This window comes from Conger conger, chromosome 7, assembly GCF_963514075.1.
Source record: "Conger conger chromosome 7, fConCon1.1, whole genome shotgun sequence".
NCBI classification, from domain to species: domain Eukaryota; kingdom Metazoa; phylum Chordata; class Actinopteri; order Anguilliformes; family Congridae; genus Conger; species Conger conger.
In genome coordinates this window covers 38,645,163-38,663,283 of record NC_083766.1, presented here as the reverse complement: position 1 = coordinate 38,663,283, position 18,121 = coordinate 38,645,163, and the positions used below count along the sequence as shown (strand labels likewise).

At 47.2% G+C, this 18,121-nt stretch overlaps 1 protein-coding gene across 12 annotated transcripts in view; it reads right to left on the bottom strand.

Annotated features, from left to right (window-relative positions):
- The window catches only part of LOC133132376 (RNA-binding protein Musashi homolog 2), a 242,101-nt gene that overhangs the window by 25,455 nt on the left and 198,525 nt on the right, over positions 1-18,121 (bottom strand). For 11 of the 12 annotated variants that reach the window (XR_009709125.1, XM_061247783.1, XM_061247782.1 and 8 more), the window contains exon 11: positions 5,375-5,437. Coding sequence is in view for 11 of the 12 variants with exons in the window: in XM_061247783.1 (XP_061103767.1) it covers positions 5,375-5,437 (63 nt within the window). In the remaining variant the exon portion in view is untranslated. Of the gene's footprint in view, positions 1-5,317; positions 5,438-18,121 lie in introns of all 12 variants that reach the window. The other variant, XM_061247787.1, reaches the window with a different exon arrangement.

Below are 18,121 nucleotides of genomic sequence, written 5' to 3'. Positions count from 1 at the left end.
GTCCCAACTCTGCCTCAACCAGGTATCCATCCAATGGCACAAACTACTCTGTAAGAGCAGGGGTCTTCAAATATGTTTGGACCTGGGCCCAATTCTTTCCAAGATACTGTTCAATTATTAGCCTATCATTAGACCTACACTACAAATTGAATATAAAATGTTTGCAAACCTGAACAGCAGGCTTCCATAAAGTAAAACGAATTCAATCTGATAAAATCTGCAGTATCTCTAGAATTATCGTTGCACCAACAGTTCACTTAGCTGTAAAATATTTTTTTCAATAATAAAATACTGCTGAGGAAAAACAATGGAGACTGGAAGCGCTCGCTGCGTACACTGATTCTACCAGACCCCTCTTACATGCCCGGTAGCCAAAAAGTACCGGCAAATTTCCACATTCAAACTCGAGACAGTTGTGCGGACCTTAATGCCTATTATTTATTTCTATTTCTTTTGGAATTTAAATTAACTTCAAAAACTAATCCTGCTTCTACCATTTAAAGACTTTTGGGAGGATTTAGTAGGCCACCAGGTCCCGAACCAGGCTGCAGAGCATGTCAATACACTTATCAAATGCCTTTCCAAATGAGCTTTGAGGAGACTCCATTTCCACCCATGTCATTTAAAAGAAAATGATGAGCTCTCTTTTCCTGCCAAGAGTAGCTTTCACTTTCCATTTAGAATAGCCCTTTCCACTGGAATAGGTGGCTAATTAACAGTACTAGACCTTTTTCAGAAAGAGCTGGCATTTCATAAATAATACATATTTAATGTCTTATCATTTTGTGCTCAGAGGGGCCTGGCTAATGAATTTTAACAGATTATTTATCCCCGCTGAACTCCACTCACCCCCTACCCCCAAAGTCATCTACACTCCTCAACCAACATTTATTTTTTAGTTTTTGGGGAAAAACACAATACTGACAGGGTTTCAAATTCCTTAAAAAAGATGAGGGGTGAATAGAGACTGGCAGTGCTGCTGGTCGGGTCTGTCAGCCCCCTTGACCAGCGAACACACGGGGACTAGTGTAGCAGAGCGTGGCATTTACAGACAGCTGCCCGGCACGGCTACAGACAGCACGGAAAGAGCAAGCCGTGAGAGGGAGCACCACCACAGGGCCTGGCCACCGATGCCTTCCACGTTTTGGGCGGGGGGGGGGGGGTTGGAAAGGGGGCTGTGGGGGGTGGGGGTCTGGGACATGAATTGTGCACGTCCTACAGAGAAATGGTCGCAGCACATAAAGTGGCGTGTCGAACGGGAGATAGCCGCCGGCTTGTTTCCCCAAGCGTCCGCCTGACTCACACTGCAAAAAAAAAAGTATGTCTTAACAAGCGTTTCTGCCCTGTAAGAAACATAAAACCTCGGTTTTTTCTTTTATTTTTCTCTCAAGCAGAAAATATTTGCTTAGTTTAAGTTTCTATTTTATTCAAGCGGAATGATGGCAATATTGTTGTGTTATCTAGCAAAAGAGCAATAGAAATAAGATTTTAAAGGTAAATATAAGATGAAAATTCTTGTTAAGAATTACTCATTTTTTGTTTTTTTTGCAGTGCAGGGCGTATGAGGCCGGTAGAGGAGGCGCAGGGCAGCTCCGGTCCCTCCCACGCTTCCCTGCTTCAAGATCTGCACCCTCAAGAGCCTCGCCACCGATCGGGGGGGGTGGGGGGGCGGTGTCCGTTGCATGAATACGCTCACAAAGCGTTTACTTTCTCCCCCCCCCCCCCCTTTTTTTTTCCTAAATGCGGAGCATCAGCTGGGACACAATAACAGAAATCAGCTCCGTGGGGCCGAGAGCGGAGCGTTATTCCGCCTTCGCGAATCCGTCCAATCGCAGCCCTCCGTAGCGCTCCACATGACGGCGGAGCCGGTCGGGAGGAAATGCCCAATGGCCTGAGATAATGCGGGTAATCTCGGCAAAAAGCTTCACATCTTACCTCTTTCGGCTCTGAGGGAAAAAAAAACGAGCGGGAGGTTCAGCGCGCAAGAAATCAGCCGCTTTGCAAAAAATACAATCGCGTCTTGAGTGCACCAGAAGGCAAACAATGTTTAAAAAATGAATGCTGATATCTGCATCCGTGCCATTTCACATTGGAGATTCAAATAAGAACGCGCTTTCAAAATGGCGGAATAATGTATGGGCAGCTCCCGTCAGGCGACACAATGCAGTGTAGACCACTGCTGGAAGCAACACTAGTCTACTGTACGTTAATGCAATAACTGGAGAGCACGGATTGGACAGACCCCATCATTCCACAGACTCCCGGGAACACAAGGTGAAATTACGACATGCTGCAGAGAAAAAAAGAGGGGCAAAAGCAAAGGAGAAAGATCCTGATCTAATTACCCGCCTCCCCTCAAATTCTTCTTGCTCCGCACAACAGAAATTCTATCCGAGATATGTAGAGAACAGGCACGCAGAGGTCTTGAGGAACGGTATCTGCTGTGTTTGTTGGGAGAGTTAATCACCACACATTCCAGGACAGTACTCTCGCTCCACACAGACGCTGGGTACGAGCAAGAGAGATCAAACGGGCATTCCTGAGCCTGGCATCGCACCCACGACAAAGACTGGACATTGTGGCGATAACAAACAAGCAAGCCCTGACACTTGGTATGCCACCGTACGGCAAAAACATGTGGTCTAACAGCGGGCTGCTTTGCCACTTAAAATGATGCCAGTCTAAATGGAACAGACGTGCTGTAACCCTGAATTCTAGCACCAGAATAGCCAAAGTGGAAAAATACAGGCTTGGAATTCTATTTAAGTCAGGAAACAACAGGAATAAGTTGCACTTCACCTCTTTCTACACTGATTAAAGAAGATTAGAGACTACTATCGCATTCCTGTAAACTCAACACTGGTACTCTAATCAAGATGGCATATCTGGATCTAGTCTTGCATCAATGTTTATTAATCATGGCAGTAGATCAATCAGGTATGTTTTATTTTTAGTCCTGAATTTCCTACTTTTTTCTTATTTTTCATGATAGTGCTGCATGTTAATGTGTGATGCTAATTCAATGGCCATTTCCATGGAATTCAGAGAGCCTGCTTTCATGTGATATTATGGGATGCAGCCACGGTTCTAACATGAGGGGTTTTTCCATTTCTTTTCGAGGTGTAAACTTTAAACAGAATTATATATTTTACATACCAACAAAGACCCAACTCACTCGGGAGGGAGTGGGTAAAGAGGGGCCTCAAAATCAGGAAGGAACAATAAAACACGCTGTTATTGGGGGCTAAAAAAAACTATAGAAAGCAATGTCTCTGTGCTATTTCGGTAGCACAAAACATACACTACGTCATAGGGTATTAATTCACATTATGCTTCAGCAAAAGCACTTCCGCACTGAAGCTCGTCAGCAGCCAGGGATCGGTTAGCTGTGAGAGGTTCGGTGTTTGGGGGGGTCGAGTTAAAAATACACGGCGCTGCTGTCAGCGAGCGTGATGCGGCGGCGCCGGACCCGAGGCCCGCTGATGGCTGAGGCTCTCTGTGACACGGCCTCTCAAAGGGACGACCGCGACCTTCACTCGCCCTTGGCCCTCCTCTCTCTCTCGCTGCGGAATGAGCCGGGGGGGGGGGGGGGTGGTCGGGGGGGGGGAGGCAGCGCAGATACGCCACGCATTCAATGCGACCTCAAGGATATCAGTAAATCTATACGTACGGCCGACGACGCAAGCCAGCGCACACTCTGAGCGGGAGAATTAAGACGGGATTTCAGAGAAAGGTTACATCTCCGTCAGAGAGCCCCGTTCACCCGCTGTATGTGTTAAGCGATGCGACTGGTTCACTTATGAGGAGCGGTTGGAGTAAACCGTTGGTGAATCCTTTATTTCCTGCCCAGCCAACCCAAACTCCCACTAAAGTCAGCTTTGTAAACGCTGGTCTGCCGGCCCTCAGTCCTGGTTGCACTCCACTGTGTGCAGGGGAAACGGTGAGGATTTAGGGGTTCTGGGGTAGGGGGCTGGTGGGAAGCCTCTCTAGATAAACCCCCCCCAGACCACAGAGGTCGGCACAGTCGTCGCCCGAGACACTTTGTTTAGGAACGAGGAGGCAAATCAAAGGGGCCTGATTGAATTGAAAGAGGATCTGATTGGCTTCCTGCTTTAGTTACAGACACTTGAACACTTCCCAAATTAACCCGGCGGGCGGGCAGGGGAGGGGAGAGGAGAGGAGGGAGGGCTGCTCTAAGCCAGGCTGTGAGATTCAGTTTCCTCGTGTCCGAACAACGCAAGGCGAGGGTCGAATGAAAGCAGGGTCACGCGGTCTCTTCTGCTGGGGGCCCATGAGATTCGAAACTGGATCACACGTTAGAATAAGGGTGCACGAATGTACATTAAAATGCACTAATGTACTCGTTAAAATGATTTAATTGATAGTTACAAATACATTAGTCACAAAATTAACTTTTCATTATTTCATTTAATTGTTAACTACAAAGAACAACTAACATATTAGTTACTGGAATACATTAGCAAACCACAGGATGAACTGATATTAACATATACATTAACTGTTTTTAACATTTCAATGCAAATTGGTGTTGACTAACGTAGTTGGAAACATGAATTAATTATGTACAAATATGTGAAATAAGCTGTACACATTAACTTCATGATCTAATCAATTCATGTAACCTTGTTGTAAAGTGTTGCCCTGTCCTAACTTGCAGTCCAGCACCTTGGGCCCAGAGCCACATTTCTAGTAATTAGTAATAATTTCTCTGAGAGCAAAATGCTACCTGCCAATTTCAAACTGGTGATTATTCACAGCCATCAATTTATTTGTAGCTGAAATGGAGTCAGTTTTGTTGTTGAGGGCAAACACTAAATCAACAGAAAGAAGAGTATGAGCATGTGTTGTATTTCTTTGCCATACTGAGCATCTGCGTAAAGTGGTGCTTAAAACGCTCTGTACATATCTGGCACTATCTGCGAGCATCTGGGTGCGATGCATGTTTACCAGTGTTTAAAGGCTGCCGTTAGTAACAGAAGTTGTAAGCAGACGAACGACTTTGTCCAAACAAATAAAAACCTTAAAAAGAAAAGCCGAAAGACAAACGCGTCGAGAAGGGGGCCGCGTCACGCATTCTCTTCCCTGCTCTAGCCCAAACCCCGAGACCAGAAATCGCCAGGTCCCAGAGCGTCAGTCTGGTTGTTGTTTTTTTTTTTCGCGGCCGGAGATGGTGCAAAGGTCTGCTGCCCCCGTTGTGCGTGCCGGAAGGTGTGAAGAGCGGAAAGAGAGAGTGAGGGCTGTGAAAAGTCAGAGGATGTAGAGCTGCAGCCACGCAGATTACCGACAGAGCGTTTACCTGCCCCTGCCGTCTGCGGGTATGCCGTGTAGCCGGCTCCTCCGTGGGGCCCCCTACCTGAGCCACGCGCCGCCGCCACCGCTGCCGCTGCCACCGGTCCATACGCCGTCGCAGGGAACCCTGGGAGGAGACAGGCGGCACACGTCACGACACGACCGCCGCTCCACCGGCCTGAACCAGTCTGAACCAGCCTAAACCAGTCTAAACCAGCTTGAACCAGCCTAAACCAGTCTAAACCAGCCTGAACCAGCTTGAACCAGCCTAAACCAGCCTGAACCAGCCTAAACCAGCCTAAACCAGCCTGAACCAGTCTAACCACCTTAACAAGCACTTATAGTCTTGTAATAAAACTTAAGATCTTTTTCTTTTTTTTCCTCAAGTTGAAAAAAAAGTGAAGTGAAATTCTCTCCCCCATTGGCAATTCTTTAAATTACTCACAAACTTTCTCACCTCATTTTTTTTTTGTCTCATTTAGCAAAAAAAGTTATAGTAATAAGATTTGAAGTCTAAATATAACATGAAAGTAATTGTTAATTATCTTAATACTGACATTTTTTCTTTCCCTTTTTTTCCAGTGCAACTGCTGCTACCATTGATCTTACGACGACTACCGATGCCATATATCCAGAAAAACACACTTTTTACAATGCATAATGTATTTACTACACAATACTATGCTATACTATAGTATACTATAGTATACTGTACATACTGCCCTCCAAAATTGTTGGTACCCTTCAGAAACATGAGAAAGGCTCTGTAGAATAAACAGATAATGAGCTATATTTCATACTCAAGAAAGTGCTATACAATAAGTCGAAAAAAATAAGTCTAATCAATACTTAATAAAGTGCTTACTGAGTGTAGACAATACTTTCCTAGGTATGAAATATAGCTCATTATCTGTCTGGTCACCTGATCTGAGGAAGAAGCGCAATTGGGTTATGCAGCAAGAAAATGTTCTGAAGCACAAGAGCAAGTCCACCTCTGAATGAGTCAAAGAAACAAAAAGATTTTTAAGTCCTGACTTGAACCCTATTGTGAGATGCTGTGGCAAATCCCTCCACAGCGATGTGAAAGACCGATATCCAGTTATCGGAAGCATTTGGTTGCAGTTGTTGCTGCTGAAGGTGGCACAACCACTTAAATTAAGTTTGGGGTGATATAGATGTCGGATAACCTTTTTACTTGACTAAACGATCATTTTAAAACTGTATTTTGTGTTTCCTTATGTTTTCCAATATTACATTTTGTATGAAGATGTAAAATGATTAATTGTGACAAATAGGCAAAAATAAAGGAAACCATGAAGGGAGGCAAATATTTTTTGTAATTAGATCTTGATTTTTAATTATGAACAGCTGAGTACCCAAGTGGCTCAGTTCATCAAGGTGCCCTCCACACATGCCGGCTGGGCCTTAAGAGTCTCAGGATGCAGCCAAAGCTTGGTCTGCGTCTCCCGTTCAACCGCCCTGCAGTGGCAGGACACAATTGGCCTCGTCTCAAAGGCCGGGTGAGTTCCTGTAATTGGCAGCCACGTCAACAGGCCTGACAGCCATTTCCAGGGTAAAGTGCACGGCACGGGCCTCGCAGGGTGTGAAATGGCAGCTGGCTCAAGAGCGAGCGCGTCGGCGGAGACCGTGCACTTCAGTGACAGGTGCGAGTGGCACGGCGGTGAATAGAGGCATAACTGCCAATTCCAAATTGGGCCCAGAAAAAAAGAAAAGTTAAAAAAACCCAAAACACAGCCATTCATTAAACTTCTGCAGGCTCCTCAACCTCCCCCCCCACCCGCCCCAGCACACCGACAGCCCACAGCCGCGCCGCATGCACCGCGCGGGAGGTCCTCAGCGCCACGCTGCGTCCTAACCTCATTACCGCCGCGTACACGCCTGCCGTGGACACGCGCTCACACTGGGTCTGGAGCCTCTGTGAGTGACAGCCGCCATCAGTGACAGAGATCCGGCGCGGTCCATTATCCAAGCTAAATAATTACAGCCGCTACAAATTCTTGCTTTGATGAATTACTGTAGCTGCTAGGTTTTGGTTGCACTTTTCATTTTTGGGTTATTGCCACCAAAAGGCTTCAGCTGTAAGACGTGTTGTCAAACAACCGCTAGGAGAGGAGAAAAGCCAGGTTTAACACCTGACATGGCAACTCTTAAAAAAAAAAAGAAAAAAAAAAAGAAAAGAAAAAAAAGGAAAATACTATTTTCTTGTAATAGCAACAATTCACCTCATTCAATGAGATCTGAAAGCTCAAAAGCCCAGTAATTTATACTCCGAGACAGCCTGTATTTTACACAGTTCAGCTGGGACCCTGCACGCTCTGTAAATTCTAGTTCTGGGGCCGCCGAGCTCTCGCTGAATCAATAAGCGCTGCTTCGTAGGCTAAGAAAGCTCTCTGAAAAGCGTGGGGATGAGTAACTGAGATGACCCCGGGCTTGGCCTTCGGCACCACCACTCCGGCTCAGTTTAGCGCTGTCCGTTTACATGAAGCACCTCTTATTTATCAAGCTATTTACCCCCGACTCTGCGGGAAAACGCCGTCTGACAGCGGTTGTTACCGAGGCGAGGACGGAGTTAATCCCGAACCCAACCTCCAACCCCCCCGAACTGCCCCACACCCTTCCACCCCCTGGCACCTTTGCACCCCCGCAGCCCCCCCCCCCCAGAACCGATACGGAAATGAACCGCTACGGAAATGGCGAGACGCGGGTGCTACCTCATTGTGCGCTTAAGTCACTTATCTCACCGCCCCGCGCCGCGGCTCATAAAGCCGAGAGAGCGAATCATCCGCTGTCGTCGGCCGCTGGAGCTTCACGCCTCGGGAGCCAATCAATCTGGGGGATAATTTGGGCTCCAGGCTGCGTGAACGGCTGCCGCAGCCTGACAGAGCCTCGGGGGCCCCGGGGAGAGGCTATGATTTGTGGGGAGACACTGTGCAAGCTTGGGTGAGCCAGTTGCCCCCAGCTCGTCTTTATAGCATTGTTATGAGATTAGGAATCGGGGATTAATTGCTTGTTGCAAAGTGCTCTTTAATCCACTCCGTCAACATGGAAGGGCAACTTGGTGACGGGGAAGAAAACAATGAGGAAAGAGGAAGTGTTTTATTTCAAAGGGCACGTCCAACACTGTCCACATCGCATGCGCTCATGTTCTCTCTCCACCCCTTTGCCTTGGACATTTGCAACATCTCATGTTAAAGTTAGTTTTTGCATAGCTGCCAGAATCTCATAAACAGCTGAATAGTTTTGTTTATAATCAACTTTGATTATCCTGTGAGGGAGTAAATAAGAACAATCGTATCGACAATACAACCTGAAGGTCATCCAGGCACAGATACAGTACCTGGCGACCTCAGGACTCGGTGTGGAGAACAGTGCTTGCCAAACTGTCCCCTGCAGGTAAAGTGTGGCTGACCATGGCTCCAGCGTATCACACCGGGGTAAAAACCGTCCAGAAGAAAAAAGAAGGTCTTCCCAACCCTGTCTTTGCATGGCCTGAATACAGTGAGTGAGGCTGTATCCCCCAGTGATATACTACTATAGGAAAAATGCTGCTCTGTAGAAGGAGGAATTTCACTATTATTAATGATTGGGGCTTTTATACCATTATAACTAAAATTCCCACGAGCCAAATTGCAGTCAAGCAAGTTGGAAGTCAACAGAAACCAACAAAGCTACTGTTACACAAGAGAAGAAGAGTAAAGTAGGGACACGCTTCTCTCTTGTGTTTAAACATTTTAATGAAATACCATCATCACTGCAGAATGATTAAAAAAAGTCCACGGCTGAGTCATTATTGCAGAATAAATATAATTACTGAATGGATCTAATTAAAATACACATCTTGTGCAGCAGTGGTCTGTTGGTGACAGAGTACAGTACAGTACAGAACCCCAGACACTGCAAAGGGTTCTGTGTAGATTTGGGGGGGCGTTACTCATATAATTAGGCCTCTCGTTCTCTTTCACAATTCAACAGAAACATCTTTCACCCACGACCACCAATTTAAAACCCCTACATGTACACTAATTGGGAACTGTAAATAGAAATGAAAACACATACACACTCACACACACACACACACACACACACCCCTGCGAATGGTGGCTGGAGTTGGAGAAATGTATCCAAGAGAGAAAGACAGAAAGAGAGGCTGAAAAGGTCACTAAGCAAAGAGAATGGCTGTGTGACAGAGAGTAGGCAGCTCACTGAGACTCCATCAGAGAGCCTAACTCTGGTCCCAACACAAGCCCAGAACCAGCTGCCCCCTCCCAACTCTGGCCCCTATACACCCCAGAACCAGCCTGCCCACCTCCCAACTCTGGTTCCTATACACCCCAGAACCAGCCTGCCTACCTCCCAACTCTGGCCCCTATACACCCCAGAACCAGCCTGCCCACCTCCCAACTCTGGCCCCTGTACACCCCAGAACCAACCTGCCCACCTCCCAACTCTGGCCCCTATACACCCCAGAACCAGCCTGCCCCTTCCCCTCCCAGTCCCCCCTCGCCCCTGAGAGCTGGCTGAAGCAGGGCGAGCTGCAGAAGAGGCCGGGGGCAGCGATCACACTAAAGGGAAAAACACATTTGGTTTTGTGAACCTGCAGGGAATGAGGTAATTCACACCTCTGCAGAGGAGCGAGAGCGAAATGTGTCGCCGCGACGACCGGGTCGTGCCGACACGGTGCACTCAGAGCGGGGGGTCCAGAGCGGGTGGGGGAGGGGGAGGGGGAGGGGTGGCAAAAAGCCACCGTTCAGCGGAAAACGGGCTCGCCGCTGCGGGCAGACGTCTCGCCGCCATGCGCAGGGCTGACGTCAATCGCAGGCCGATCGCTAAATCCGGACAGGTTATAATCAATCGAAAGTCCCCTTCCGCGTGCCATACCGACAGGAGTCAAGTCGTGCATTTGATTTCCGCCACACTCTGTAATCTCTTCAGAAAAATAGAAATCAAGACTAAATGTTATGGTAATGACAATCGCGTACCCGCCCGCCTCTCCACAGAAGAAGGCCGGGGCTGTTGCCGAGCAGAAATGTCCTTCGCCAGCTAAAGTCTTCCCTGTTGTTCTTTCTTAAGCTCTGTGTCTTTCTTCGTCGACCGCCATTGTTACCGGGGGCCCCCGGCGGAGCCGGAGGCTCCAAAGTTACTGATGGGCAAAGTTGTCGAGAGAGATTAACTTTGCGGGATTAGGTGGGTTAATTAATAGATCTCGGAGGCTCATTGTTTTGTATTCGGTTGGTAAAAAGTCACCCAGGAGAGGCACCGCGGCATTAAATCAATTTCATGGCCCTTTATTACTGAAGAGATAAAGCCAATATTTAGCTTTCAATTTTTCACAATTATTTCATCCTCCTTGCCACATCAGTGCTTCTGCCTTGGCAGGTCCGGAGAGCTCAGCCGCTGAGACAAGGACACATCTGTTCTCATCTGGAACCCCCCCCCCCCCCGCCTACCCTGAGCCCCAGCCCACCGCTCTTCATCCAGGGAGCTCAAAGATTTGCTCGGCTTGTGGGGGGGGGGGGCGGGGTGAAAGAACGAATGATAAACCCGCGGTTGACGTTCCCGTTGCGTTTCTTCTTATTTTTTCCCCGTTTAAGTGACCGCGATATTAAATGCGCGTGCGATTGAAACGTACGGCTGAGGGTCTTCACGGTGCAGTCCGTAAGTATTTGGACAGAGGTACGATTTCTGCACTCCGGCGCATTGCATTTGAAATGAAAAACGTTATTACGCTTTCTTATACTTTGCTGATGCGCTGGGTGAAATACGCGGGAATGATAGATGAACATGAGGGAAGTTGGGACACTTTACCTCAGATGGAGGGGGAGGAGAAGGCGCTGGCTTGCAGTGCCAGGTTTGAGGACGTGGGAGAGGGTGCGCATCTGTCCGTCTCTCTCATATGGGAAAGGGTCAGAGTCACAGGGAGACATTGCACGTCCGCCTTTCTTCTATATATAGTCGCACCCCCTGCGGCTCGGTGACGTCATATTCCCTGCACCAGCTCCTCTAGCTCTCTCTGTCTCTCTACCCTTCCTTCCCCCTCTTCTAGACTACATTCTTCCCCTTTCCATCTCACCCACCCATTGAACATAGAACGGCTGTCAGCACCCCCCTGAGTGCGATAAGACCCATGGTGCCTTACATGCAGCTACATTTTCCTACTTCTCCTTCCCAGTTCTTCCCGCCCCCGCCCCCGCGTGGTTCCACCAAAAAATATTTAAAACAACGCATCCCAGAGGCCTGGTTCCTGGTTTTGTTGAGAGACACTGCTCACTAGCACCACTGTGGTTGGCTCCAGTACAGGTGTTTCAGCCACCCTTTCAAAGTAAAGTCAATGGTAACCGTACACATTTTTCTCCCAACGTGAAAATGTTGTTGCAATCGGGCGTTTTTCTGAATGTAATGTCTCGCCAACTTTCTTTAGGTTAGTGTGTTATTACGACAATACAGTCATGCTTGGTGGATGAATCAGGGACTGCTTGCGTCACACAATTAGTGGAGGAGTCGCCTTCAGAGGCTCTACTGAGAAGTCACTGGCTCAGAATTGTACAACATGGCGGCGCCGGTACGTTTGTCTTCCGTGTTTTCAAAACGCTTTTCACGAGCCCATGGATAGTCAGTGGGTGATGCAACAGGCAGTTGGTCCACATTTGACAACCCCAGACCATCCATGTTGCTGCAGAAATCGTGCCCCTTTTGCCGCTAATGTCCTGACGACAGGCGCCCAATTAGACAAGTCTTCGTCATTATCGGTACCTATCCGCACTGATGTGACCTCGACTAAAGAGTTGAGGAGTTTCCTCCAGGCTCTCTCAAGCATTTGCATGCCAAATGCAAATAAAGCGACAAAAACAACGCGTCGCTGTCTCCCGCTGAGTGAACACCAATGGCACGGATTCCGTTTGTTTTACATAGCGGAGTAAATATGGTGGAGAGGTAGGGGTGTGCTCCCATGATTCCACTGATCCATCAGAACCCGCTTTCTGCTGCTACACCCCCATGATACAGGAGCGTCGACTGGAAAGAGCACATCCTGCCTGCAGTCTAACTGAATAACCGAAAACTAAATAACCAACAAATTATTGTATTTTCATTTACCACCTGAAGCCAATGAGATAATTGTCTTTTTTCATTCCATTAAATGCAACAGAAAGAACATAAACATTTCATAAACTACACTCTTAACAGGGTTTATTCTAATTGTTTGCACATAACTTTCATTTTAAACTTGACTAATTATTTGCGGGTGTTTCATGTCAGTTCCCCCTTGCAAAAGAGATTTCAACGGGGCTTTCCTGGTTAAATAAATGTCCAAATAAATAAAAACATTTTCCCAAAATTGCTTTGGCCAGTTATTTGTATTATCAGCAGGGTGCTCATCACTCAGCGCGCAGCTTTTACAAGAGGCTGCAATCAACAGATAAATCTGTATAAACGTCCGGGAGCTGGGAGAGAGACGGGTCTCAGCACAAAAGGCACAGAGCTGCGCAATGGAAGGAAGCCTGATAAAGGAGAAACGGGAAAAACAGCCTGGCACTCTTTTCTCTCGCACACGCGTTATAAAAGGGATGGGAAATTTAAAGGGGGTGTGTGGGGGGCGATGAGGAGCGACAAATTGATATAAACACAATCTCCATAGCTACCTTTTTATGCGCGGACTGACAAGTGCCTTATTGTTGTCGTCCTTCAGCCGGGAACCTGGCCTTTCACGGCTCTCTAAAGGCCCTTTCTCCAGAGCTATTAAAAGCGCCTTCCTCGGGCTGAAACGTAGATGAAGCGTGGGGAGTCTGAGTGGCCTTCACGGGCAGAGCTCCGACACCAAACACCCCCACCCCCACCCACCGCCGCCGAAGTCCGGCCACAGATCGTCAGCCTCTCAAATCTTAATGGCCGCTGGTTAATGAAAACTTCTCTGCCCTTTTACGGACGTGAGGGGGGGGGGGGGGGGCGAACCCATCCGTTCAAAAAAAAGCCCTTTTTCCTCATAAATGCCGAACCATTTTCGTTCGCGCACCGCCGGTTTTGATTATGAAAAAAGGGGGGGGGGGGGGGGGGAAGGGGGAAGTCTACAAACACGATGAAAGGACAGGCTTTGCTGTTTGTTACTGTAAAGGTTTCATACAACGTTGAACATAACGGTGCAGAGTGGAGGTCAGCGTTATTTACCAAAATTAATAAATAAACAAAAAAATTAAATACATCACACTTCTCTACTCTAAAAATAGAAGTCGGAGAGTAAACAGAGGTGCCATTTTTCCATATGCATTACCAAAAAATTATTTTTAAGTAAGTTTTAGAGTGACATACCCAAAATAAACTGGTTACTATTCTTGAACCCTTTTGACTACAGGCATAATCCTTGTTTCTTCTGAAAGGGAACCCTTTGGGAAGTCAGAATTACTCCAAATAGTACTAAGACAAATTTACAGAAGTGCAAACACAGTGAAAGTGGAAGCATTTTTTCCCAGTGAAAAGATACAGAGGATTGTAGCTGGTGCACTTAGAAACACAATGGAGACAAGTTACAACACTGGACAAATCGTCTTTCAAATTTGAGTGCAATATCACCAAAATTAGCATTCTGCATAGTTTTTTTAATTAATTTATCTACACTCACCGAGCGCTTTGATGTATTTATTAGACTTATTTTTTAGACTTCTACTACTGTAGCCTATCCACTTATTATGATGCGTTGTGTGTTGAGAGATGCTCTACTGCATACTACTGTTGTAATGTGTGGTTATTTGCATTACTGTCACCTTCCTGTCAGCTTTGACCAGTCGGGCCATTCTCCTCTGACATCTCTCATTAACATGCCGTTTCTGTCTGCAGAACTGCTGCTATTTTTTTTTTGTTTTTTTGCACCATTCTTTGCAAACTCTTAGAGACTAGTGTGCGTGAAAGTCCCAGGAGATCAGCCGTTTCTGAGACACTCAAACCAACCTGTCTGCCACCAACAATCATTCTACAGTCAAAAGTCACTTCGATAACATTTTTCCCCGATTCTGATGGCTAATGTGAACATTAACTGAAGCTCCTGACCCGTATCTACATGACTGTATGCATTGCATTGCTGCCACACAATTGGCTGATTAGATAATCGCATGAATAAGTAGATGTAATAAAGTAAAAATGTTCCAAATAAAGGGCTCGGTGAGTGTATGTCTAGGCAGTTTTCCAAAAAGGACATCTGGAGACACCAAAAGGACACATGAAAACTAAATGAATGAAGTATGAAATACCGTATTTTGCTTTTTAAACTATACAACCCTTTTTATCCTGAAAATAATTGTTCGCATTTATATCCTGTTACCAAAGTGATTGAAAATTGCACCCTGAAAAAAGGAATGAATGCAAAAAGACCCAGGGCTCGGCCCGTGAGACTGGCACCACGTCACCACCATTCCATAACTACAGCCAATGTGGGATTCATTCATTACGTTTTGAATTGTCATGTATTATTTACAATGCATTACAAGAACATATAACAGACATCAAATGGCACGTCAGAAAAATATCAGGAAGCCATTTCACACTCAAAGGGGCATTTCCCTAGAAAATGACAACAGCCCATACAATATGCATGCTATATAATCATCTCCTCAAAGTGATGCAAGATAGGATGAAGTCAAGGAGTGGAAAATTTCTCTATGGGAAAGGCTCGCCTCGCCAAAGTTCACACAGATACAAAATCTGCACTCTGAGCCATGCGCATCTTCGAGAGTGCGGCCTGTCTCCACCGCTGACATGCGAGTCCGCCGTACCGCTCCACTCGATTCCGCATTCAGTCCCACCGTCCTACGAGCACTGAACTAAGACTGAGGCAGAAGCTTGTTGCTTCCCACGTCTCTACGTTCGAAACCAAACCGTTATTCCCCAGGGAACGGAGAAGTCCAGAAACGCGGTCCTTTCGTTACGGATCCAAGCAAAGGCGTTCTAATGAGGGAACGGCTTGTCTCTGGGGTCCATTAGAAGAATAAAAGCCCCCCGCGAAATCAAAGACGCCGGAGTGGAAAGCGGGAACTGACTGACTTTATGAGCGACGTCCTCATTACCCGGCGCACGTATATTAATTGAAGCAGGCCACCTAGGCCCTCTTAACACACAAGGTAAACAGTCTTAATTTGTTATGCATTTTAATGACCGTCTGAAAAACATTGAGGGATCGCCCGTTCCTGGACAAACACGCGAAAGGGGAACAGACGAGATGTGAGAAAGTGGCTCGAAAGAAGAGAGGGGAAGACAACAGAGATGAAAGAAGGAGTTTGATAGAACCGGCATCTCCTCCGAGCTCGTCGAAGTCGACTCGGCTTCGCAGGCAAGGTGGGTTCCCGACTGAGCTGGTTGTTATTCCTGAAGGGAAACTTCGAGGCGGGAGCGTGTGTGGGCGTGCCGGGCTGGAGTCCTTGCTGGCGAAACAGTGTTATAAGATGCAATTACCGCCATCCAAGCAGCAACAAGGGAAGGGGGTGGGTGGCAGTCGGTGAGATAATCTGTAACTATTACAGGGGATCTCTGAGAGTCGACATTATTTAGGAAAATAGTACGAATAATAACGAGGAAGAGGGAAGGCAATTGAGACTTTTAACGAGGGAATCCTGTCGGTGAGGCTCCCACTGAGTGTCGGAGGAGATCTGGAGTGGCTGTAGAGCAGGCCCGGAGGAGCGTGAGCACTGGGCACCACCACCAGGGCAGCACTATTAGAGGAGAGGAGAGAAAGGGAGCGAGGACCTGAGAAGAGTAGAGAAGAGAGAAGAGAAGAAAGGAGTAGAGAACAGAGGAGCTGAGAAGAGAGGAGAGGAGCTGAGAGGAGAAGGTAAGAGAGCTAGACGGACTCAGTGAGGCTCCTTAGGCAAAGTGTCAGGTGTGCGGGGCTCTTAGTGATCACAGACACTCTCTCCCACTCTGATAACAGCCGTCTTTAAATGCAACCTGGCGACAGACTACACAGCGTCGCAGCTACCCCACTGTGTAGCGTAGAAAGAGACTAAACTCATCAATCTTCTGATGACAATATCATACTGCTCAGTCCTGCTTCAGACAACATAAAGGAACTTTAATAAGTAGATTGTCATTTCAGCTAAGTCAGTTCCGCCTTTCCAAGTTTCCAGCTTCCAACTGTCCAACATTTGGGGGTTGATCTGCTGTTGGAAGATTCAGTCTTTGGACTTCCCTTTCAAAAAGTGGGACTTTTGGGGTTTGGCACACTCATTATTTTCTATTGTGAATGTTACTTGCCCACGTCCGTCACTTCTTTATTTAAGGTAGTTGACCTTCGTCTTTAGATTTAGACGTTGATTTTTGCTTAAAATCTTAATTTGAATCTGCTTGTGAGTTGTGCAAATAAAATCAGATACATTTATGTTACATGTTGGATCAGTGAAGGGTTTTAGCAGTTGATGCACTTGGTATTCAGAGTGCCAAACGTCAAACAAGGGTGTTGATTGTTAAAATTGCTTCAGGAAAAAAAACACTATTTCACCTAACTTCACTTACCCGACAGTTCGTAACACAAAATGTCAAGGAATGCACCCAGTGATTGTCCCTACAACAACCTAAAACAATGAACTAATGGCAGGGCCTGTCAAAGAAAAAAAAAAAAAAAAAAATAAATAAATAAATAAATAAACTTTGGTTTTGACCCTCTCTACCCCACAGTCCTAGGTGGCGGGTGGAATCATAGAGGTGGATATGTCTAGCTCAAACCTACGCTTCTGAATCTCTCTAGCTGCTGAAGGCAGGATAAATCTCCATAAAATTACCCCTACAGCTGCCCAACCTCAGAGCTGGATCACAGGCTGGCTGGTACAAAGAATTAAATATGAAACAATCAAATCCACTCATCACAAAATGAGCTCCGATTGAGAAGATGGACAGCTTTTTAAACGGTGTGTGTGTGTCCGCACGCATCAGCCATCTTCCCGAGCCCCGTCACGCATTCGAAGGCATTTGCCTCCGCACGCCCACTGGGTTAATAAGCAGGCTTTTCAATTAGCGACAATTTCGCTGAAGAGTGGGACGAGGTGTCGCAGCTGCTGGAGGTCCGCAGCTCTCTCTCACTCGCTCTCGCCTACTCACCTGGACCGCAGTTCAACGGTCAGCCCCCCTTACCACCCCCTCCGCGCCACGCCCACAGGGGACCGCCAGCGGTTCACTCTCAGACACAAGCTCTCCCCACCGTGCGGTTCCAGCTGGTCACGGTTCCAATTAAACCTCTCACCGCGGGAATTTCACACCCGAGGGTCCCCTTCAGAGGACAGGAGGCCGGCAGCCCCTCCACCACGCAGTCGCCACCCTACCCGCAGGCTTCGAAGAGCTGCTGGAGCCCGCACTAAAGAAGGCCGACAGGCCCGTGCTCTACAAGATGGCAGGCATAAAAGAGGGTTGAAGTTCTGGATCTTTGCTGAGGGAAATTTTTTACTCAACCGGCCGACATCAAAACCGTTTTCCAAGTCTGCGACCTTCAAGCGCTGCATCTCTATGCATGTATGCAGGCGCGTTGTGTTGTACAATGCACATCAAAGCGGAGCGCGTCAAAAACACCCGCTGTCGGTGAACGAAGGATGAAAAAAACTAACGAAAAGAAGGCATTCTCCTCCTCTGAAAGGAGGAAAGACGCAACCGTGAAAACGAGGAGTTGTGCCAACTTCGCTCCTGCCGTACAGTTCTTCCAGATGGCTTATTTCCATAATGGCGGAACGCTTCCGCTCGGAATATAAATAAAACTGCGGGCGGAGGACGCGGCCTGAGTTTTTAATGGTGCTCTCGGCCCGACAGGAAGGGGGCAAAATGGGCT